General features: G+C 37.8%; 1 protein-coding gene across 5 annotated transcripts in view; it reads left to right on the top strand.

The window, feature by feature from the left end:
* FRMPD4 (FERM and PDZ domain containing 4) overlaps window positions 1-25,902 on the top strand; it is a 309,707-nt gene that overhangs the window by 254,796 nt on the left and 29,009 nt on the right. For all 5 annotated transcript variants that reach the window (XM_027447684.3, XM_027447681.3, XM_072029389.1 and 2 more), the window contains one exon: window positions 20,632-20,677. In XM_027447684.3, coding sequence (XP_027303485.2) covers window positions 20,632-20,677 — 46 coding nt within the window. The remainder of the gene's footprint in view (window positions 1-20,631; window positions 20,678-25,902) is intronic.

Raw genomic sequence — 25,902 nt, 5'->3', positions numbered from 1 at the left:
TTGTCCCTTTTATGAGAGATATAAGACGTTCAATCTGGTTAGCTTATTGCAGATGGCTTTATCTGTATATGAACATCTGAATGAGGGAGAACTTGGATAGCAGGCACTGCGTAACCTTATTACAAGAGTACATCCCATCCCTAACAAGCTTCAGCTAGGAGAACTGAGGGAGATGAAAGAGAGCACACGTGGGGTGAGGAAGACGTAAGCACTCACTAGCACAGCCTGTAGAGAACTGTGGTCGCTCACCATTATTTCAAGTCTTTAAGTGAAGATCTTGTATCTGTTTGGAAAGATGTACAGTAGCTCAAGCCGACATTAAGACCTTCACAAAACGCTTGCCATCTGTGGATAGTGGGGGAGCTTGTGTTTTGTGGGACGTCAGGTGTAATCTGCATTTTGGTCTTAAGATCTTGGAAGTAGTAAGTAGCTCCAAAGCCTATGTCTTTTGCTGTGATATGACTGATAATCTGCAGTTACAAACCACTCCAAAATCCCACCATTTTTCAGTTTACCACCATGAAGAGTCTCTCTGTGTGTAAAATCCCTATGCCTCATTCCCAATGGCTGATAACATCATGTTTAGTGAAGATTATGGCATATGTGCCTTAATTTGATAGGATTTATTGATCTAAAATTTAGTTTGTAGTCAAGCAACTTATTTATGGTAAGGGTTAATTTCTCTTGATGTCTTCATTAGAAAGACAATATTTTACCAAAATGCAGTGTACAGTAGGTACTTTGACTAGCTGCTTTACTGCACCATTTTATAGTGTGTTTGTATGATACACTTAATATATTTCACAGAATTGATAGTCTATTGAGTAAATAGTAAACTTCAAAAAACTATTCCAATGTATGCTTGTATAAGTGTTTGATAGATGCTTCTGAACAGTTAAGTTGTCTCAAGCAAAACATATTGGGATTTTGAATTGCCTGCTGTCTTCATAGTACTCTCTTCATGACAGATTACCAGAGTCTTCATGAGAGCTTTTCCTTCAGCTGCTGCTTCAGAATAATTACAGTGCTTTTGCATATATGTTATTAATGAGGAAGAAGAAAAAAAAAAGGCTTTTGTCAAGGCTGTTCATTTCGATATCTGATGCACGAGGCAGCATGATATAAATTTCCCAGTAGGATACCAGTTGCTGTTCATAGTGCAGGAGCAATGAATTGTTTTATTTCAAAGAATGTAATATCATTACAAATATGGATTTTCATGTCCAGCTTAATTTATAAAGATAAACATCAGTGGCTTTTTGGTCAAAAAGACGTATGTTACAATAGTTGTTTAACAATGCTGCTTTTATTGTAAATAATGTAAAAAATACAGCATTTCACAATTCTTAAATATGGTACAATGGTAGTGACAGTCCTGTTTGCTTGTCTTTCCAGTGCCTGATTTATTTATTTAACTCCTGCCCATTAAACAGTCAAGTGCAAAAAAAGCATTTCTACATGTTTGTAAGTTAGTTATTTTATATCTGAGATAGATGATTTGTTTTTATGGGCACAAAGAATAATGCCCATTTTATTTTTTAAGGACAGATTTAAGTATGCAATATAATTCATATTTTATATGCTGAATCTGTGAACGATGTGTCTATAACCTTAAAATACTAAAATGTATACTGCCTGTTTCTGGATTTTTTTTTGGTGTGTGTGTGGTTTGTTTTTTTTGTTTTGTTTTGTTTTGTTTTTTCTCCTGTCTGATAAGGAGTACCTACTTCTTTAAGGGTTTGTAAAGGGAAACATTTGATAAAGATCTCTTGAAAGGGACAAGGAAGGTGTTGCTTTTCTGCCTGTTCTTAGCATACTTGGGAACTATGGAGTGATGTTCATCCTTCAGCAAAATGGGTCTGATCCAGAGCCTGCTCAAGACTGGAAATATTTTAATTGATTTCAGGGGGATTTGGATCAGGCTGTTTATGGATTACCCCATGGATTGCTCGTAGTTGCTGTACCAATTTATGGAAGATGTAGCTGTCAAATGGTATAACATGCTTTAAGAAAGCATTTGCCTATTTGATCTGGGGTAATTCATGGAATGTTTTTGTGACATGGCATTCCCAGTGGATACCAGTGCCAACCACTGCAGATCTCTTTCTCTCTCCCTAATTGCCTCTCTTCACTTTCCCATCACTCTCCTTTGTCTGAAATCTTGGTGTCTACCAAGAGCTTCATAAAACATGAAGTGAAAATTAGATATACCAAGTATGCCTAAGCTGTTTTTAAGGCAAATATTGATGCTATTTATTGCAAAACAAAGCCAGGGAAAGACACTGGAAGAGTTTTCAGTTTGTTACTTTTTATGAATCTGTATAAATCAAAATAAATGACAGTTGTAAGTAAATGAAACCAAGTGCACATTTAAAAAAAAAGTTTTGTGGTAGTTTTATGCCACAGTAGGATGATCTGTGCACTCACTGCCATTTTTTCAATGCATCACTCTGCACTGATGTCACATCAGCATACCTGGGGCAGGATGCAGAGGATCATGGAGCACAGTGGACGGCTGTTGTAGCTTACAACAGCAGCAGTTAACTTTACTTCGCTTTCTAGATACAAGAGAAAAAAACGTGACTATACAGCAGTTGCTATAGCACTTGGAGGTCTTTTACCAATACTTCTCTTTTGAGTCCAAGTTAAACCGTTAGGTAATTTTGTTATGAGTCTTGGCATTCATACAATTGGGTAAAAATCTCAGTCTTTTTTAAGTGTGAGACCAGTCCCGTTGCTTGCAGAAAGAGCATAAAATCATGATCTTTGAAAAAAAAAAAAAAAAAAGAAAACAAATGATGCACTGTTTATCATATCTGGAGTCACAGCTTTTAAATCATGGTAGGCTTTAATACACCATTATTTAATGTGAGTTTGACAGTATTGAGATAAATTTTCTTATATAAATCAGTTCATGGTCTTTTTCCCAAGGCTGTCGTACCATGCAAAGAAGTTAGAGGACACAGAGACCATGCCCAGGAGAGTTGTCTTTTGAACATCTCTTCTGCTCTTTATAGCTTCATCTTCTTCCTGACAATTGGCACATGTAGTTTAAACAAATACCTAATGGTCTGTAAGAAGTACCTTTCTTCTTTGCAATAATAATAATTATTATTATGTGAAAGTTTTTGAAATAAAATTTCATTACTTGTCACCTGTTTTCACTTTCCCTAGGTTAGTTGGTTTAATTTTCCAATCCTCAGCACAGTGTTACAGCTGGAAAAAAAAGCTGGCCAAATCAGAAATGTATTTCAACTTCTGACCTCTTAAAATATAGCTGAAATAAGTTAAAATATGTGGTAATTTGATAACACCCTTCTCATATATAATACATACATATAATACTTACATGTGTTTCGCAGTTAACTCATCTTCGTTCCTGAACTAAGCATGTTATGTGGAGCAAGTTTATTATATTTAAGACTTACAGTTACATTCCATGTAACAAATAATTCAGCGATGAATGCTGGAGTTTAGGAAAACTTTGATGAAAAGCAAATGTCAACCAAAAATGTCAGTACAGTGTAACCTCTGAACATGAGCATTATCACAAGCTTTTATGAAACAAATTAATTGCTTGGAAGAGGAATGCAACAGTTCAGGAATCACCAGACCAAATCAGATCCAAAGTCCATTTATTTCAGCATTTTGTATCTGATAGGACCAGCTCCAGTTGTTTCTGAGAAAGGTCAGAGAGAACACATGGTGATTTGTTTACATAATATTCTCACTTGGGGAAGATTTATTTCTACAACCCTTTTAAGTAGAAAACACTTAAACCTCTCTTTTCCTTTCTTTGATTTTCTACACACACCATAACAGTGCTGAATACTATCGGTAACTTGGTCTTTTTTTATTTTTCCCTTCAAAAGTAGCACATCTTCCTACAGGTTCTTGTTCTCTTCTCTCCAATGCACTTTGGCTTACAACACTAACTTTCCTTCATTGGCTGCACTTGTAATCAAAGATCTCCTTAACCAATATATATATATGTGTGTGTGTGTGTATTATATATATGCATATATCAATATATATGGATCCTTCAAATGGAAATCATTAACTTGTCTCCCCCTTTCTCTTCCATGTTCCCCTCTGTAGTGCTTAGGAATTACTTTTGTATTCAGATCTCACCCTTACCACAGAAAGGGACTCAGCTGTTTTTCCAGAGTATTATAATTTTCTAAATTACTTCTCAGTAGACAGACTGGCATTAGGTGGAATGGGAAGGAGCTGGAACATTTGCCCACCCAGGACTCAGGAGAACAAGGACGGCAGGTTGGAGAGGAGCAGTCTCTTGTGCCCTTGCTCCTGGTGTGACTGCACGTAGACGAGCAGTGGCAGAATGGTGGCAGGTCTAAAGGCAGCAGAGCACAGCTGTAGCTTTCTGTAGGGGCCCATAAACACTTCCACTGTCTGGCTGTGCGTAACCAATGAATTTGCCTTTAATCCACCAAAACATGCGTTGTCTGTGGGACATCTGGATTTTTCTTGCCCAGGGCCTGGAAATGAATGGCTCTTCTCAGACAGGAAACTGCCCTGGCTTCCAGCAAGGCATGAGCAGCACTGTAAATGAAGTGAAAAGTCCCTTTGCCACTACAATGCTTTGCAAAACATTCAGGTGCATCAGGCTGAATAAATAGGTTAACGATTTTGGCAACAGCAGCATGTGGAGCAGCTAAGCAAAAGCAAGACATTTGGTCTCACAGGATGAAGCAAAGAATGAGGAGAGTGCACTGTTTCTAACTGCCTTTAAAAATGCTTGTGGTTAGAACGTGGTTCAAATGCTGAATGTCAGTATTTTGAGGGGCAAAGAGCCCTTTCACAGGTGACCTTCCTGAAGCTTCCCTTTTGGAAATTGGATCTTTGGAAAAGCCACGGGGAAGGTATGAACTTTGAAAACTTCCTGGGAAGGTGCAGCTGGGGAGAGGGTGGAAGGAGGAAAGCACACAAAATAAATCCCCCTAGGGCTCTCTGATCTCTCTTGTTCCCATTTTTTAGTGATTAACTTTGAGAATCTGATTCTATAAGGACACCTCACTCCTCTGCCTCTTTCCTTTTTTGTGGCTGTTGATTCTTTGTAGATTAAGAGCTCATGCACTGAGATTATCTTTTAGCATCACTGAAATGCAAAAAAAAGTCAGGATAGAACTGAAATTGTGGAAAGAAAAACACCTTAAAAATGAAAAAATAAGGTGAGGGTGTTGCAAGATTTAAAATAGATTTTTAATAATGGGATCGTCTTCTGTAGAATCACAGATCAGTAAAGTTGAACTCTTTTTTTTTTTTTTTTTAAATCATTCCATTGCTATACAGAACAGAAGGAATTTGTGAAAGGCACCTGGCCAGTTTTGTATCTAGTTTGGCTTGCAGGTGATAAAAATGCATTATCGGTGACTTAGCTGTTCAGATCTTTTTCTTCTTCTGATCTACTTTTGCTAACAGATTCAGCCTACAGGCCAAAATTATGTATGAGTGTGGACCCTGACAACTGTTCTTTCATACACATGTGACAAACTACTGACCCGTAGATGTAAAGAAACTGCCAGCCAATACTCATAATCTACCACTTTGCATCAGCAGTAAATGTAATTTTGAAATAATGGTTTAATTTTCTTTTTTAAAATCACATTTGTAGTCTAATTAGACTCCAGAGAAGTCTCCAGGTTGCCCCGAAAAATTACATAATGAAGAATATTATGTCCATTGGAACATGAGGGATGTTATGCTGATTTCTGTCAGACTAAATTTTGACAAGTCTTTTTTAATCTTGCTGTTTGACATATAGCCTTTAAAAACTTATATCCTTTGCATGCTACGTCTTCTGTTAAGTCTCTTCCGTGGACTGAATTTTAATGTGTGTCCTTGGAACAATGAATTTATTCTTGAGCAGATAGATCATTGTCAGCGTGTACAAATGAACAAGATAAGACTTTCGAAGCTGTTTTGCTTATCTCATGATTGCAGCTAAAGTGAGGAATATCTGTGGTGCCTAATGACTTTCAACTAGCTTTAAATGAAAGTCCTCAAAGTACTAACACTGTAATAACAGAACAAGCTGTTCAAGAAGAGAACGCAACGTGCACCCAAGAGAAGAGAGCTGTGAGCACTTAAGGTTGTCCTTTATAGGAGTTATTTTATAGAAGAAAACCCTTACTATCTTTTATTTATTTATTTATTTATTTATTTTTGGCTGAGTCACTGAAGTTATTTTGTCTGTTTATATGGGAGATGTGTGTATGCAGCACACTTGAGTTGGTTCGTACTACAAGAGCCAGTCCTGCAGTGTCCACAGTCAGGCAGTGGGGTTTGGTGCCTCAGCCCTGCGTGCAGCCCACACAGCATCCTGATGGGCTACTGGTATGTGTCATGGGTCAGGGTAATTTTTCAACAATAAAATTGCTCATGTATCTGATTAAAAACCCACCTCCACAAACTCTGGCTCCTTAAAGTTGGGCCTCTAGCCCAGGCTGGTTGTCTGTAAGCATTCTGAAGATGGAAGAAACTACTGGCAGCTGTCCCTCTGATTCCAGAAACTGCCTAGAGAATACTTTAAGCCATGATACTTCATGCCATGAGGTTGCTGGTAGCCTATCTCGCTGCTGAAGCCCTCTTAGTAGGAGTGTGGGGGCACGGGCTGTGCAGGCTGGATTGCACATCTCAGCTGCAGTCTCTCACATCCGTGCGTTAGCAATTTGCTGTGCTCCATCCCAGCAGTGTGCTGGCAGTGAGCACTGACAGCACTGGCTCTGCTTGGAGAGGATGGTTACTGATGGGGTGATACAAAATGGCAGCCGAAGGCAGCAGCCATGGCATGCCCTCACTTCTTTTTTGTAACAGCTCATGCTTAGAGCTGCTATAAGAAGACTCAGCCCACTGAAGTGTTTTGTGTCAAATAACTGTGGTTTTGCTGGGAGAAAAGGCTGTGGCCTTCCCAGGGAGCTGCCTGTGCTGAGGTGAGACATGGTCCTACTAGCACCATCAGCCCTGAGCCCCACTTTGCAGCTCCAGCTGGTCCTGCCTCCGGCACAGGGCATCAACACCCTTGTGGGAAAGGGAAGAGCCATCTCCATCCACAGGGTACATAAATGCCAGATCTCCAGCTTCTGGGGAAGTGTTTTAACCAGGTGCCAACTCTTTTTATCCTGTTTTCCTGATGAAATAAATTATTAAGGTTGCCAAAAAACGTGGATAGCATGTCTAAGGGAACGAATGTGGTGATGTTGCCTCTGGCTTGAGGCAAACTTACCATGGCAGTAGCTTCAGGAGGGAAGGTCACTGGTTATGAAGCTCAGGTTCTCTTTTCCTACTTGGCCTCCTGCAAAATTGTGAAACAGGCAGAGAGTTCTACATTTAATTTAAAGCCTAGGAGAGATAACAGGAACTGCCTTTGTCTCTGAGAGAATCTGACTCTGATGTGAAGAAATTCCTCTGAGAGAAGCAATTACAATGGAAAAGGTTCAGCCATCCGTGGGATCTTGTTTCATTATACAGACAAAATTATTGAGCCCTTTAAGTTCCATGTGGGAGATTTTGGTGATTGGCTTCATAATTTTAAATCTATTTTGAAGTAAGAACATCTACTATTTTACTGTCAGCTCTGAAGATACAGCAAGGCAGCCCTACACAAATCTGTTGATTCGGTTACCCGTATGAATTATTTTATATAGCACTTTCCATGGCACTTGTGAAGTATGAAGCCTCAAACAACTTTCAAAAATGCATAGTTACCTTATACATGTAATAAACTAACACATTCACCAATCTGTATCTTGTGACTAGATCTAAGATTTCACTGTTCCCCCTATGTGTTAGAAAAGGATAAAACGACATTAGGAGAAATGTTTTGCTCTTTGCAGTTGTTTCAACCAGGGAATAAAAACCTTTATGAACAAGATTAGTGGTGAGTACACAGAAGATCTAATATCCCAGAGGACAAAAACATACTTTTAAACAAAGTCTTTCTCCAGCAGATATGTTGTTAACCTCTCCCTCTTTCATGCATCTGGTCCCTGTTTATTTTAGAATCAGAAAGCAATGGTCTGTTTATAATTTTGTTTTTGTTCAGTCCATGATTTCGATAAAGGACTATATATCACTGAACATGTTTTTTTCTTGGGTGGAGTATATTTCTCCAAATAAGCCTCACTTACTGCATGAAGCTAAGAGAATAATAGGAAAAAAGGCAGGTGAGAGGCTGGAACTGAAATTGTGCTGTTAGGATGTTCCTGGAGTTTGCCTGAGCAGAAAATGCAGCATTTGCTTTTTCCTGAGCTAGTTTCCCTGTTGTTGCTTCCTCCCTGGATGGCAGTGGTGCCCAGTATTGCCGTGATTAGATAAACTATGTTACAAGTAATATACATACATTTAGGTCTGCTGATAAAAAAGGTAATTCTCCTCCTTGTTTAATAAATTATTCTAGCAGACTAATACTACCTCTGTATCCCCTCAGAAAGCTAAGTGTTTGCTCTGTGAAATGATGGGGTGGGACCCATAAGGACAATGTCAGTGTTATTGTATTGGCTACTGGTAATGGACTCAAAAAGAATTCTGGCAATAGTAGTTCTTAATCTTCATCAGCATTACTATTCATTTGGCAAATTATATGTATTACTCTGTATCTTGTCAATCCAGGCCAAAAAAGCAGAGGCAGAGGCCTGCACCATGGACCAGCTGGGATGAGAGATGGCTCTGCTTTCATTTCCCCCACACTGATTCCACAACTGAAAAGGCAAAATAGCTGAGTTCATTTCATTGCGAGATAAATTAGGCTTCTATAAATCTAGTATTAGGATTGTCATTAATTTCATTCTGCTGCTTGGAAAAAACAGCGCTGTTCTATTCACAGGGGTGATTTACGATCCTACAGAAGAAACAGGCTGGAGCCCAGTAGCAAAGGGAGGCTGCGGACACAGACCACACTGCAGCAGGGATAGCTTGTGTGCTAGCTTTTCGATTTGTGCTAGCTTTTCAATTTGTGCAACCTTCATCATGATGATGAAGGGTGTAATGCCCCCATATATAGCAAATAATCTTTGTCAGGTGATTTCTAAATATAACTCTCTTCAGGGCAGTAAATATGTGTTCATATTTAAAAACAACTAGTATTTGATTAGCCACAAAATCTAGCTGAAAAATACAAATATACAAAATAAATTATTTTGAAAATAGCTATAAAATTCATTTAGCAAATTTCATGAGTTCAGTCCTTTTTTTCTTTTTCCCCATGCCAATATCCATCTTCCCTCCTACCACCTTCTGTCTACAGCTCTGTGGCAAGTTACGTCTTTGCCTCTGCTCTTCCTCCACAAACAGCTTCCCTCCTCCCCCTCACCGCTTTCCTAAAGAGCAGAGAGATCTTTTAGTGTCCTTCTACCCAGTCCTGACGGTTAGCCATGGCTTCTAAGGAACAAGGGAGGACAGTGATGAAAGTAGTTCATTTTCACTTTTTTGCTCTAGTGCAGAGCTTGGAAGACCTGCAGTGGTGGTGGGCTGGGGCTGACCTGAATGCAGCATGTGTGTGTGGTGTGTTTTTCCCGATTGTCTTTGGTCTGGCTAGTGCGGGTAAAGAAGCATAGGCTTGGCTCTGCAAGCGTGGGTGTTCTCTTGAGGACAAGAACAATACTGAAGAGAGTGGCATCATGTTTTCACTGCTGTTATAACCCATAGCATCTAGACGAAAGCTAGCATTGGTACGTCCAAACTGCACTGCAATTATTATGTCTTCATTTTCTGTGTGGATATAAGAATGCAACTATTCATTATTCTATGCTTGGTTTGTGTTTGCAGTGTAATTTTCTTCTCCCCATCTCAAACATTCCTTCCCCCATTATTTTTTGCCATTATCATGGAAGGATTTCTGCTCATGTGTAATTTAAGTTATCCTAAGGACCATTTTCACGTGCAGTGTACATTCGCTTTTAACTTTTCAGTGAGACTTTTATTAGTGATCCTTTGCTCCAAGGAAAGTGTAAAACTAATTATGTAGCTCTTGTGATACGAAAAGTGAAAAAATAAAGGGTGTTATAGTGTATTTTTTTTTAAAATTAACCAACAACAATATTTAGATGTATCAATTGAAAATCAACAACATGATTTTGAAAAGTTGGACAGAGCTTAAACAGATTTTTAAAGCCATGTCATATTGATTGTAACACAGTAAATAAATAAATAGTCCTTTGTTTTGTTGTGTTTTGTTGTTGTTGTTGTTTTTTGTTTGTTTGTTTGTTTTTTTAAAAGAGGGAAGAACCTTTGAATTTTGCGCATTCTGGGTATTTCACATATAATCATGGCAGTACTTTTCAATAAATACTACAATTTAATAAAACAAGTAGTTAACTGGCTGTCAACAATTTTGACTCAGTTTCTCCTCATATCAGAGCCTATATATTAAATAATGTGTGAGGACACAAATACAGTCAAGCGGTTTGCACATCAGGGCAACTGCTGTGTGAATTACTCTGTAATGTGCATGGTAGCTTCAGAAGAGTAGGCTCTTTTGCTGCCTGTCCAAATCATTATAAAATCACATTTGCCATGATTTATGCTGCTTCAGTGGCACATAGATATGTCTTTGGCATCTGACCAACCAATTTTTCTATTCCAGACGCAGTAAGCAAAAATCATTCTGCATTAGTCTCTGCAGCTCAGTATCCATCAATTGTCTAACCTTGCAGATAAAGGAATAGTAATAAAACCCATGAAAAATAGCCACTGACCACTGAAACTTTTCTTAATGAGGAATTAAATGAATCTTGTTCTGTTGGAACAATTATTCTTAAAGCTATCACCATCAATCTTTAATTATTTAAAACACAATAATTTGAAACATAGTGAAGAAAAAAGATGCTCTTAGATTGTATCATATAGTCTGGTTCTCAAAAAGCAGATAAGAGTTAAAAGCCACAATGATAGTGTTCAGGCATCTGAAAGAAAAATACCATTTACTCTTTGAATGAATGTGTTTTTCTTAAGGAAGAATAATAAAGACAATAATATTGAATGGAGAACAATATATCATACAATGCTTGAAAATACAATTTTCCTCGGAATTGAAGAGCTTTATCTCATTTCTGAATGCATCTTCCTCTTCTTAATTTCTTCTTTATTGGCCAGATTACTTAGAGCTAATATAATGTTTGTGAAAGACATCTGACACAAAAAGCCCTATTTCAATATTACGTATTATTAATAAAATCTCAGATAACTCTCTAAAACAAGATGCTCTTAGAGCATTTAATAGATTCAGGTTAATGTTTAATCAGCAAAATTGTATCTGATGTTCTGCTTTGTGAAAAGCATTAAGGAAAACAACAAATAGAATAGCTGCAGCAATGAAGGATGTGTATGAATACCTGACCTTTCATTGCTACATACACGATGTCCTAACCTGAAAGTGAAAATGCCATTGCAGTACAGATTATGAATAGCAGTATCATGATTTCTGTTGCTTTCAGTACAAATGAAAATGCAGCTGTGATCATAAGAAATTATGGTTAATCTGTCACATAATAAAAATACCTTTAAGGTTTAGTTCTTATTTTTAGTGATCTTTCCTTGTCTTTAATATGTAACTCCATCTATTTTGTATTCTTATTAATATAGATATCACTTCTCTTCATTTTCTGACATCTTCAATTGTCTTTTATTTCATTTCCTCATTTCCAAATTCTTTTTTGCAACATGTTTTTAGAGTGCATGATTTCTTTGTTTCTCAGCAAGGATCAAATTTATACCATTTTTTCTTTAAATTAATCATTGTATTTTTTATTTGAAGGTTTTGGCATTAGACAATGCATTTTAATGAATTACTTTTTTTTGTGTGTGTGTGTGCGCTCTTACTATCATACTATCTAGACAGACCAGGACTTCGTTATGCAAAATGGTATAACATGTCTACCTTCTGTCTGAAATGTGTCCACTACTGACAAAATCAGAGTAGAGGGAGACTGCTGAGAGAGTAGAAGCAATCATAAAACAATATTTGCATTATATTAATATCAGTAAATGAACTGTTTAACTTTTGTCAAGACTTGGTAGGCAAAGATCTCCACTCAAGGCAGGGTTTTGTTGTTGAAGGGAGCAGCACTGCTTTGCCTGGTTCCAGAAGATGATGCACTAAGAGCAAGTGACTTGTCTGCATATCCATTCATGTCATTGTGTCCATAAGCAGCCACTTGTCAGTCTAGCTTTAGTTTCATGGTTAATGGTAGCAGAGCTGCACCTTGCTCATTTGATCAGCAGTGGAGTTTTAAAGTGAGTATAACCTGCACATGTGGTAGCATTTCTGTGAAATTAGCTGTTAGATGTGCCATGAAGTTTTTCGTGGCTTCTTTGCTAAATTTAAGGTATTTGCTGAAAGGAAGACTATCCCTTCTTTATTTGAAGCCTGAGCTATCCGACTTTCTGAATCTGCCAGAACTGATAAGACAGTGTTCACACACACAGTGTCCAGATATGTGCACCAAGTGGCCACAATTTTTTCAGTCAGGCACAGAAAGTCTCATTTAGTGTATTGTCAAACCATGACCATAGCTGCTGGTCTTTCACTACTGATTTTTTTTTTCCCATTTTATGTGACTATTGAGAAAATTGTTATTTCTCTTCTATTCTTTGTTTCCTATTGTCAAGATGTCCTCATCTTAAGCATGCTGCTCTGACACTTATAATGAAGAGAAGTAGCCTAGCATCGATGAAATCAAAACTTTCCCTTCCCATGGGGCATGAGAGGTCCACTGCAGTGAGACTAGAAGGAAAAAAGATAAAATCAAGGGATGATTGTTTATAACATTCTGTCTGCTAAAAGAAACATTAAAAATGAAATTATTTGAAAAGAGAATTCCTCTCCTAAGTGTGAATTTACATTGCATCTCTGAGAGAAAAAAAAAGAAAAATTGAACCAACAAGGCTTCTTTATGGGAATTATATGAATTAGGTTTTCTCTCTGAAACATCATTTTCAATTGCTAGACCAAATTGTTAACCTCTCTTTTGCACGGTGATAAGTGAATGGAATAACACCAATTTTCATGGCTTGGAAAGTTACCTCATCATTTCCTTCAGTCCTTTAACTTTCGTTATTTAATCTGTTTCCACTGTGATGTAGAAATTCAAATGCCTGTGTGACTGGATCAAAATGCATAATCAACTGCTGAAAATTCTGTACCACACTAGAAAGCCCCTTTAGTCTAGTTCAGATAAAGTAGAGGAACATCTGGGATCCATAAGAAGAGCACTCAAGGTGTTCCAGCATTTTTCTTTCTCTGTCCCAGGTAAATGAATTCTGGTTCCAGTGGAGCATTCAGATGTATTTACAAAAGTTTAGAAAATTAGAAAACTGTTCTGATTATATCTAACATTTCTCAAATTAGATTTTGCTGTGACCATGTTGGCTCCAGTTTTGGAAGTTGAAATTAGAAAATGACAGAACAATTGGACTAGATTTTGTAGTCATTGCTACATCCCTGGTGGCTGCACTGGAGAATCAGTATATGAGCTCATGCCATTGTTTCAGAGCATAATCTGTCACATCAGCATTGGTTTGGATTTTGTAGAATGGTTAGAATTTATCATTCTGTGCATATTGCTGTGCAACCTCAGTGTTTCTCTAAAACCCAAGTTCCTGGGAGTCCTCCATAAATATATTACTGCAAAGGATAAATGTCACCAAATCAACTACATGAATGTAATATACCTGAGTAGAATGGGCAGCCATGCATCCCTGTCTGTAGTGACACCGCCCTGTTCTGTAAATATTTTACTTTGAGAGTATTGTTTAGTAACTCCATAACATCATTCCTAAAGATGTCTCATGAGCCATCCTGGAGCTGGTTTATATTGCGCTGTGTTTATTGTACTTTGAGGATTAACTTTTCCTCAAAGCTACTTTGGCAGTTAATGGTAGGAAAACTAGCGCTGAAACGTTGGCCTGGACGAGTGACCTAAGAGACCAATGTTATCCCACTTTATCTGTCTTTGATCCTTTAAAATTAATGTGCAGAAAGTCTAATTAGAAGAGGACAGCTGAACAATTAATTAATAGGGGACTAAGCTCTGTGTTTTTCTCCTTGGGAGTATAACATTTTCATGCTGCGTAAAGTAAATTCTGCTATGGTTGTGTGGCAGTAACATGCTAACAGCCTGAGCTGGTGAAAGTCTCCTTCCATCAGATATACATACATGCCCATCCTGCTCCCTCTTTTCCCAGTGGCCAAAATAACCAAATAATGATTCTGTTGGAGTAGCAAACTGCAGAGCTAATAACTCCTAATAAATTCTCTACTCTTCCTCGAGGTCTGAGTGAGACTGTCTTGTCTCTATCCAAGTAGGAAAACAGCTGCCTAAGGAAGGGCCAATCACTGTAGGGTTTTCTGCGTATTGCTGATATTCAGAGTTGCACTCCAGAATTAATTGAAGACTGGTGTAATAAGAAGGAGCTACTGAGGCACTGTCTGGTAAAGAATTGCAAGTGGCATTACTCGGTTTTTAGACAGCACCGTAGTTTCAATTTCCAAGCAGTCTTACCACGGCAGTCTTGTACAGTGTACACAGGTATTTACTGTTTGACTTACATTTTGGTAACTCAGTTACAAAAATTATAGCCTTATAGTTGAGAATATTAGCAACTAGATGACTTTGGGTGTTTGTGGACAAGAGGAGTACTTTGGCTAGAGGTGTATATAGGTCTTCAAAATCACTGAAGTTCAAGAATTTCCTCATCATAAGGTTTTCCTTGCCACAGTGCTAATAAAGGAGAAAACAGTGAATTTGGTACATGTGAAAGCTTGGCAGATGAACAATCTTAGAGAGCAGGAGTCTTTTTTATTCTTGAAGCCTTTACAGCAGAGGCATCCAAAATGGCATCTCCTGTATGAAACCCCACCAGCGTGCCACAGCCCTGATCTGAAGGGACCACTTCTGTCAGAGACAGCGAGCGTAATTCAGCCTGCAGACACACTTGCTTCTTGGCCCCTTACGGAGACAGCCAACAAGGGTTCCAATTAGTGCCAGCTGCAGACTGTGACAATTTTAAAGGTTGACTTTCACACCGTGCCAGACCTTTAAAAGAAAGAACATTTATATAAAACGCAATTTGCTTTGACAGTAATTTTCTGTATGCTATTATTGAAGTTATTTCTGTTAGAATCAGAGTATCTTTTCTCTCAGCTGAGTTTCTGCTGCTATATGATCTTGCAGTGCAGGAATAATCCTGTGCTTATATATTTATTTATTTATCTATTTATTTATTTATTTATTTTTTTAACTTTATACAGCAGTCTTCATTTCAAGCATTAAATTCTTGCAGTTTTTAGGGCTCAGGCACTCAAACTGGCACTGAAAGTCCTCGCAGATTTAATAGCAGACTTAATTTTTAAGGATTTTGTGAAGTAGCAGAGTTATTCAAATTAAACCATGGGATTCAAGAGTTCACAAGTTGACATTGCTTGATTGTCAGGAGTATTTTCCCTGTGAAGGGAAATACTGTGAGGCTAAGGGCAGGTACTACCATTAACAGTGGCGGAAAATGCCACTGCCAGCTTTCCAAATGTGAGCGTGATCCCTCTGCTTTCTGAAATCAGGGACTCCAATGCACTCGTCCTATCTCCAGAAATAATACCTGAACACCATGGTCTTCACCTCTGTAGACTGTCGTCCCTGGAGAAAAGAGTCTAACCTGAGGCTCCCATCCATTTCCTGTGTTGTTCCTCATGTGTCCACTTCCACCCTCAAAGCAAGACCTTGGCTTCACATCCCATCTCCGCTATCCATACACCATGCAGCATTACCCTACCTCCCCTCCTATTAGGAGATGAATCATGGAAACCTTGTCTGTAGTTTGCATGCTGCTGTGTTGCCTTCAGAAATGGAGAGAGAAGGACCATACACACCATGATGCTTGCTGAAGGAGTTCTCTGTTACCCTGTGTGTTTATGTTTGCACAATGCTGCCTCTCCTGTGACAAAAAAAAAGCCTCAGGAAATGCATTATCTTCTTATAGCCTCTTTCCTCCATTCCTCTGCATTGTTTCATGGGTTTCATTGAATAAAAGTTTGTTCTCCAACTTGACAAGGTTCCTCAGACCACCCAGGGCGGTTGGCACCATTGCATGACCTGGAGGCATGTTGTGGGGGGCTGTGCAATAAAAGCAAAGAATGAAGAAGCACAAGGCTAAGACAAGTCTACTCTGTCCCACCAAGTTCCCTCCAGTAGAAGTCTCTAGCCCTGGAGGTAAATTCAGGCATACCTCTGGCAAACTTCCACAGGAGCCATTGCACACGACAGAAGTCTGGAGAAGTGAAATTTGGAGCTCCCTCAGGTGAAGATAACTACTGTAAAGAGAACAGGTTTTATGTAAAAATGTATATACAGCTCAAATCAAAATGATCCTTTTGAAATCATTCTTAATGTACTACAATAGAGTGACTTTAGTTTTTTCATGAAAAGTCTTTTGTTCATTATTACTGCCTTAGTCTTCATAATAATAAAAGACATCCAAATGCTGAATAATTCTTCTTTAGCCTAGATACTAGGTTAAGTTCTACTTTCCTTAGCTTTGAATATGGTATTTCAGGTAACCTGATACATTCTGCAGTTAGTTTTTGACTTGCTTGCATCCCTTTCCTTACTTCAAAAACGTAGTGTGAAACATACTGCAAATCGTGGCATCCTACGCCATAATTGTGAAATTCAGATCTTCCTCATCAATAGTAAGACACAAAGCACAGCAGAGGGTCCAGAAATAACAAAGAAAAAAAAGTATAAAAAGTATAGCATTTCAAAGCAAGTTTTAGATTTTTTCTTAAATTGCATTCCCGTAAATAATAGTATTTATTATATATCAATTTCTATTGTGTCCATCTTCACTGGGAGAGAAACCTGGTAAGGCCCTCATACGTAAAATTGCTAAAAGCTTTTTAGATTAGTGTAAGCAATAATTTTCCATTCTCATTTCTTAAGAGTGAATACAGTTAATATATGCCCTATGTATACTCATATGCAATATTTGCTGCAGGACACATGCAAAGAACAGAGATAGTTGTTCCATGTGGTTCAGAAACTGAGAGTTTTGCCACTCTCCCCACATGTCCTTCACTCCCTTCTTCCTCCTCTCCTTCCCCACTTCAAGCTCAAAGGGAAGCAGAAGAGAGAGTAATTTCCACCTGCAAGTTCAAAGTCAAAGTCATGGCTGGTATTGTAGCAGAATGTTAACGCCTCATGTAGTCTGAGATGCCTGATACTTAGTAATACAACTTTAACCTTTGTAATGTGCTGTAATTTGTTTCTCAAACCATCTATATTCTCTCCTTGTTGCAGCCTAAGTATCTGTAAGGAGTAGGCAGAATGGACAAATACAATCACTGTGCAGTGGCCTGGAAAGCACAAATAGATGAATCACTGAAATTCCCTTTGCAATTTTGATATTTTAGCCTTGTTCTCACCATTTGATTCTAATGTCAGGAAATGAGAGAAACATGATGGTATTTTATTTTTGCACTGTTGTTAGCTGGTCAGATAGTAGGGCACCCAGAAAGTCTGCAGGTCTTGTGAAAGCTTGGAATTGCATATCATTGGTCTTGAGTAAGGTTTGGCTTTGAAAACAGTATGTAGACAAGAGTCTAAATAAATAAATAAATAAATAAATAAATAAATATTTATATCTATTTTCTTTTACTTTAGTCAGATGGTTGAAAGCAGAAAAGCCAATTCAGAGGGGAAGTAAGGCTGCAGTTGTTCCTTTAGCTTTTGCCACTATCTTTCCAAAGTTGCTTAGAAGTAGCAGCTTACATTTAAATGTGGTGATGTACCTGGTTTATGTAATTTAGTCTAAGCTGTTTGTGTGTTCTGCTGTCAATATGAACATACATATATTTAAGCTATACATACATACATACATTTAAGCTATAAAACGTAAAGGTCACAGTACATGGTCAGTGGTTCCATTGTTTTTCTGTTGTGTTAAAAACAATATGTGTCACAATGGAGAGTCTCCAGTGCAATTCAAGGATTATCATTTAGGTATATATGATTTTCTAACAATAGTGAAAGTAGAAAGTGATGTGAAGTTTTGTTATCATGCATTGAGAAGGTTTTAGAATGGGTGGTGCAGTTGTGGCTGAGTACTGCAGATCAAAATGCTGCAGATTAAATATGTATTTATCTTGTAACTGTGCTGTGTTTTATATGTTGTGTGTGTTTTATAAAAAAAGCTTTGTCTGATGATGAAAGGGCTATAAATGGTGTTTGACAGCTGCTTTGTGTGTATGAAACACACGTGATTCCAGATACTCTGAATGGCCTTATAGACTCAAATGTTGAGTGAATGTTCTGAGGTCTAGCATCCTTCCAATGCAAGTGATTACCCTGTAAGCAAGTCTTAACCCAAAATACATTTTAATATGATGACCCTTTGGTTTAAAAACCTTGTTAGTCTAGGCTGAATGTTGCCTACACTGACACTTGGTTTGATCCAAGAGTAATGAACAGCTGAAAAACATTTTCATTAGAAGTCGATTTTCTTTCATAAAGGTGACTCTCTAAGGTAACTAACTGATCCGCAGGAGGTAGTGCATGCAAGTAATCTTGCTTTTCATAGGAAACATAAATTAGAGTGTTGAAAGTAATTGTAGAGGACAGTTGGGCATGGAGTACTTATCCCAGGGATGTGGTTTATCCTGTAGGTAACAACCCTCTGTGCTTTTCGGTCTAAACACACATATGCCTAGATTAATATGGCAGTGAGAAATTGGATAGAAATGGACAGTATAGATGCAACTGTGAGATTTGTGAAATACATTACATTTCTTATCATGTATTTTCAGAATCCCAAAAGTATGGTAGGTAGAATAGAAGAAAGTAGAGGGAATCCTGTAGCTAAGCAAAAAAGAATTGAGATAGCTACTTTCAGACTATACGCTATAAAATCTTCAAGAATAACAATGGAGAATGATAAAGAGTAATTGCAGAGATTTCCAAAACTGCTATCAGTAGCTTACAGATCTTAAAAACAGACTGTAAATGTTCACAAATACGAACACTGTAAATAAAAGCTGTTTCATGACTGAATAAGTCATTTCTGGAGCTTAACTTTGGAATGTTTTATTAAAATGAAAATTAATTGTGGGAAATTCCTTAAAGTATTTATGATTATATATAAAGGGGACAAAATAATTTTATTTTGTGGCAGATTATTCAATTCTCACCACATGCAGCTCCTCAGTATATTATTTTAACTTTCTAACCTAATTTTCTGTTGTTCTGAGCACAGAAAGGCAACAGAAACCTTCAATACATTCTTTAGAAAAGCCTTTCTATACTCTTTTCATGCAATGATAAAAATATCTAATAAGAGGAGTAAAAATTGAAGCTTTAGAAATTTTACTTTAGTTAGGGGATATTTGGTCAGACTTTGCTGCTTGCATGACTGATGGCTTTGACAGAGGTAGAATTTGCTATCTCACTTGGCTTTCAGAGATGAGACGGCTTTATCAAATATGTCCCTTTTCCAGACCAGTTTTTTAACTGGGCTTGTGGATTCTCCTGTATTTTCCTTGCTTTTTGCCTTTTAAATGGCACATCGGTGGTGTGAATATGCAGTATAAGGTGACACTGAGTAAGACCAATGAAGCGTGATTTATTTTAGTTTGTACTGTTGAACAGTTCAGGCATGCCAAATCAGTTGTACTTCAGTTAGCCAAGCAATAAATCACATAAATAAGCAATTAATTGTGTTTGAAAGTAGTTAAACTAACAGAAAATCAACTCCATCCAAAATGGCACCCGACTTTTTCACAGCTAATATTGCCCTCAGAAGCCCTCTGTCCAATGATGTAACACAATAGATATTGACTGTGATTGGCATTTTTTCCTCATTATTCCACTTATCCATGAGTCCGAACTGCCCGTCAATAGACAAAATATGTATTTATTTGTCATTTGTCTAGACCACTTGATCTTATCAAGTTTATTCTCTCTGGGGGAGGGAAGTGGTTGAGAGCTACTGATTTCTTCTCCTTTCACTTGTTTGTTCCTAAAGAAGAGCTGTTCAATTTTAAAGGAGAACCTTTATTTAGCAATTTTGTAAAAAAAATAAAAATAAAAATTCTAACTGGGATATTCACCAGATACTACTCTTCATCTACGGATTTTAAAGGTGAGCTAGAGAAGAGTCTGGGGCTAAATTTTGTCCTCGTTCTTGTTTTGAAAACACAGCTATCTTCAGATAAATTTTGCATTAAGTATACAAGAGCTAGATGATATAAAAAATTAATTTGGTTTGTAAAGTAGGCAAAATAAATGCGTAGTCTATAGATATTGCATTGATAGAATTAATCAAATGTTTTTCCATTCTTACTAGAGAAAATCGTCATTGGAGGATGCAGGTCTCTAATGGAACAAATATTTTACAGTATAAGCTGCAAAATTAAGTCAATTCAGTTTGTTATATTGGAAAAAAAAACTTATTTTTTTAATATTCATTGTTATTTTGGTATTCATTGCTGTAATTCTCTGATAAGTGATTGTAATAAACATTTTGCCATATTGATGCAGTTTTCTCCATTAGAAAAATAAGCTGGTTATGTGTAGTGCATAAACATATGAACCTTTACTTGATTTTACTTCTTTTTTCTTTTTATAGAAGCTGCAAAGAATCAATCCTCCTTACTGTTGTTCAACCTTACCCTGTAAGTATCTGTAGTGTTTTCTGAATTAGTTTCCTAGCAACATAGCAGCTTTTTCTCTGCCTATATTCTGTCTGTCTTTACCTCATCTGTGCAATAAAAAGAAGTAAGTCAGATAAGGGCTGTGTGTCTTAAAGGTGGTGTTTCGGACTGCATTACTGCATACTGCACTCACAGAATATATTAGCAAGTTAAATAGTAACAGCATTGTTAAACTCCTGCCAGGAGAATGCACAGAGAGGGATGCTGAGTTCTGCTTCCAGCATCTTCTGAGGTTTGGGAGATGGCCTGGGCCAAGTCCCCTCTGCCGCATTGCTTCTGTCTCCGTCAAATGGAAATTACTCATCCCTCATGAGCATGATGTGGAAGTAGAGAGTGGGCACGGTGCTGCCTTTAGCTGTTGGCTGGTGGAAGGTGGTGCCTGTAGCGATGGGCAGAGCTCAGGCAGGGCTTTGTAGGGCCAAGGAGTCCCCACTGGTGGAGTGAGGGACAGGGGAGGTGCAGCACAGGGCTGTGCCTCTTCTCGGCCTGTTGCAGCACCTGTTCTTTTTGTAATTTTGCCTCAGTTCCACAGACTTGCACTTTGGTATCAAACTGGTTATACCTTGTGCAGGGGAGGGCTCTGCGTGCATCTCCAGGGCAGAGCGTGTGGAGATGAGAGGAGAAGCAGAAAGGCAATCACCTGAGGCTGGCTGGAAGGGACTGGGAGCAGTTGCAGCCCACCTCTCAGCTGGCTAATGGGACATGCCTTTGCACCTCACTTAATGGTTTGTGGAAGTGGGTTTATGGCCTCTTGGCTCAAACCCATAATTGAAGAAGATCAGATGAAAAAGGAGTAAAGCTAAGCCAGGGGATGGAGCACCTCTCTCTCTTCCCTTCATATATCCATGCACACTTTGTAGGCTGCAGCAGGGGCTCAACCATGGATCAGGAGTGATTTCAAATTCAGCAGTTCTAGTTACTTCCCTGTTTGCTAGCCTGATGCACAAGAGTTTTGATTAATAACAGGTAATTGCATCCCTTTCACCCAAGAATAACAGATTTGACAGAAAGGCACGAAAACAAATTTATCTGATGAAACTGCTAAAATGTACAACTTGCAAATGCAATTTGATCACTGCTGTGTGGCTCCTGTACTGCTGGTTAGCCTTTCTGACTAGTTTAGAGGAGGCCATATCATCATTGCTTCACTTTCAAGAGGCCAGTCCACACAGCAGCTAAACTGTGGGGAAAAAGCACGTGCTCCCCAGCAAAACAAGGCAGGGGCTGCTGCACTGCAGTAAGATCACTAGAAGTGTTGTCTGACTAAATAAAAAATGTATCTGTTTTTAAAGCTAGCTGAATTACAGCCAGCGGTTTTGATTATGGGGAATATATGTAATACAGGGGGAAAAATCCTTAAAAAAAAAACAATCCTTCCCTTTTTTATACAGGTTGTCTTACTTTATCTGTTGGCAGGTTTCATTCTTTTCTTTAAATGTTTGGTGACAAAAGGGCTTATGATTTTGTGCTGGTTATATGTAGCCCTTATAAGTGGACAGTATACCTTTGAGGTGTTGTGGCCTGTTGGTGTGAGGGCAAGCCCATATGTAGTAGAATGGGACCGTCTGAGATGCTGCCAATGTGTCCAGCCAAGTTTGACCTCTGAAGCAGTACAGGGTCAGTTTATACAAACCCTGGGCTCCAAAGTTCCCTGGGGACTCCTGAGTCACCTTGAGCATCTGGCTCGTGCTGGATGTCATACTGCCTCAGTGTCACTGTTAGTAGTGCCTGAGACTGTTATGTGGTGTTCATCATTAGGCTCTCCATCCTAAGTACTGCTGTACTCTGGTTGCTTACCTGTTGTGGTCTTCTGTGCAGGAAGCAGATGTAGTGGGTGCGGTGGGTCCTTTGGCAAATACATTTTGTCTCACAGTTTGGAAACAATGTCTTCAAAAATTATGATAAAAATGTTTTCCCCTTTTCTTTAATTTTTATCCCTCCCTTTTTCCTTTCACTCTTTTGCCCATAAAACTGGAAAGATGAAGTAGAAACCAGACAAAGGAAAAGTAAGAATTTTTAAGTAAAGACTGAACCTCTTCCCTGTTCTTGGCAGAAATACATCTTTAGAAACGTTTCAACTAACTCTATTCATGACGATGAACCTTTTTGTTTCTATCATTGCATGAAAACTATCTGCCAAGATGGATTACAGGACTGCTTTTTCTTAATTGTTTTTATTTGCGTTATTTAGAGTGTATTTTGTTTTCATGCTTTCAAGTAACCATTCTTTATAATTGCAGGTGAAAGTAGAAGTAATTTAGATTTATAGTACTCTGTGGCTCACTTAGTTCTTTCTGAAAGCTTTTGCAGATCATTTTTGCTTAAGTGCATTCAGTTTTGTTTAATGCTGAAACTCTTTAAAATTTAATTTAATTATGACCAAACCAAGGCATTAGACTATCTTGTTCCTTCCAACAATCTACAAATCTCTCCTATGTTAATATCACTGCTGCTCATAAGAAGGTGGCTGAACAGCTGAAGCAGCTGAAGCAGTTTAAAGTTTAGATTTTTGAAATTATGACATTTGATTATCATTTCTGACCATTTTATTCTGTAAGTGGATTGTTGTTCTGATTGGTGGTTTATTAAGTTTTAAGCATTACTCAAAACAAACAACTTGCCTGTTTTGTTTTCTCTTCAGATTTTATGCCTACAGATAATCTGATAGCTTGCTTTCATGATTAATCTCTTAAATTTCTTGGATACAGTCCAGACTCAACTGAAGCCTATGACAACTTTACTGTGCATAAGTTCTGGAATGAGAAAAGGATAAGATTTGGGGTTTTTTTTGGTTTTACTTTTGTTTGAAAGAGATGCTTCTTTTTATAACATAGTTACATGTTTGAGACAAAATGTTAACAGAAAAACATCGATAAATAACACTTATTTCTGACTTGTAATGATTGTGGCAACAACTGATCTTATTCAGTCTCACAGTACTTTTCATGCTGCTTTGCCATATGGAGTCATGTAATAGGAAAAACTACCATATCTACTATTGTTGCTGCAAAGAAGGGTATAAAAGAGAAACAGGTCTGTCCCAAAGACTTCAAAATCTAAAGTGAGAAAGAATACCAAGGTGTAGTTTTAGGAAGCATTTGGAAGACAGATGTGAGCATGTTGAACAGGACAGTACTTACTTGACTACTTAAAGTTGTGAAGACAGTATAAAAATGATGACTTTTTTTTTTTGAATGTTCACATAATAGCATTTTTCACAGTCATCCTTAATACCTTACATAGTGCATATCTTCTATATGAGCTTTTTTAGTATAGTCAGTTCCATACATATCTTTAACTCTACACTCAAAGGATCATGGTGTGGCTACTGACAACTGCTATCACTGTGTTGACTCCTACATGTATATGTACAGGCCACCAATACTGATATGTGGCCACTTCCCACACCTTTGTTGTTTGAACTAGACTCTTCTCATATGAAAACTGCTGCTCAACCTTTTCATCTTTCACGTTTGTGTAGCATAAATCCCAGTGAGCTCTATTGCTTCTGTCCTTTATTCCAGAATGCCTCTTCTATGGCTATACAAATTTTTATGAAGTGTAGTTGTACGAAATATGCAGTCCGTTTAGCAGTGAAGACTATGAGAAAATTCTGTGTGAACTTCCATGTTGTTTCAGCAAAATGAAAGCCCCTTCCCCCCTCGGTCTGTCTACCCCTTTCTCCTTCTAGTTCTTTCTTCCCCCACAGTTGCCACTAGGTTTCTTTTCCCTCTTCGTTAGGCCTTTCTACCATCTCTGGTGCATTATCAAGCATGTTCTCTTTTTTTTTTAATGCTTGGGTTTGTATGGTGTGAAGGCTTCTTTCATTCCCAAAGGTCCTTCTCCTTGAAGAACTGTAGGGCAGTACCCAAAAAGGCCAACGGAGGGCATTTCTCAGAGGACCTCCACATTTTTTAAATGCAGAAATAGGTGGTTCAGGCCCATCTAGTCATTAAATGAGTTTTGATGTCTACATGTTTCACAAAGCCTGAATCAGATCTGTGGTTTCACCCATGGTATTTGGGACAGAGAAAACATTTAATGTAGATGGAACTGGTTGAATTTTTGCAATGACTAGATTAAAGTAAGATTTGGCTAATCTCTACATTGCAGCTGTATGTTATAAATGTATGAGACTAAGGATCAGATGGTGATTATTATCAAACAATAGTAAAATGTAAATAATGCAAATGGTAAAATATGATTGTCCCTGATAGATCACATTGTTTAGGAATAACAACAACATTTTTTAAAGAAAGAACCCAAATCTGACCATTATTTCAGCAACTGAATTTGTGCCTAGAGTTTAACAAAGAAATACTCCTGATGGTAATCTGTCAGTGGCCTGTGGTGATAACAAATTACTACATAGTAAAACTTCTCAACATTATTACATACATGTCCCTGTCTGCTCTTCTGCAATACTCTTGTGAGCAAGTGTTGTTGTTTCAGCCTCCCTCACAGCCATGAATGGCGGTTTTTAGTTTGCCTTTGGGCATTATGTACTGTTCCACTTAATAAATTTAATACTTCCTCCTATTCACATATTATTTGCTTGCTAATTTTTGTTTCACATAATTGCCTTTAGGGATGGACCAAAAAGTCAACACATTTTTGCAGTCATGCAATTTTTCCCCATTTCCTAAGAAATACAGTATTTCATATTAAACTAGTGACTAATTTTAGGTAACAAGCTTAAAATTGATTGTGTATATAGTCTGCGGCTATTTAAAACTACCTTATTTCTGATTTGAATGTCTGATTTGACACTCATTGTAAAGAAGCAGGTTTTCCCTTCATCTTTAGGACTGCCCCATGCTGCTGCCTTGTTTATTTCTTTATGGTAGCTCAGTACTACACTATCCTCTTCTCAGTGCTCAGTCCTTCTATTTCTTGAGCATGAGTAAAGGTTTCATTGTTGCAGCACCTTCACCGGCAAGAGCACTCAAAGGGGCTTTTTCAGCAAATAAAGACTATTTCACCTGGAATCTTCCCCAAATTACAGTTTACCTGCAAAAGTGGACAAAATACTAGACATTCTTATTTTCATTGAAAAACAGTTTCCCTCAAAATGAAGGGTGTTGCTGCAAACAGCTCTCCAAAAATGACCTGCTATAATGCTGCTGTCAACTATAAGATCTAATTCTGAATTCTGAAAAACAAATAAAATAAATAAATAATAATAA

The sequence above is a fragment of the Anas platyrhynchos genome, chromosome 1, assembly GCF_047663525.1.
Source record: "Anas platyrhynchos isolate ZD024472 breed Pekin duck chromosome 1, IASCAAS_PekinDuck_T2T, whole genome shotgun sequence".
Classification (NCBI taxonomy): Eukaryota; Metazoa; Chordata; class Aves; order Anseriformes; family Anatidae; genus Anas; species Anas platyrhynchos.
Note: the sequence above shows the minus strand (reverse complement) of the source record. Positions and strands in the feature narration are given on the sequence as shown.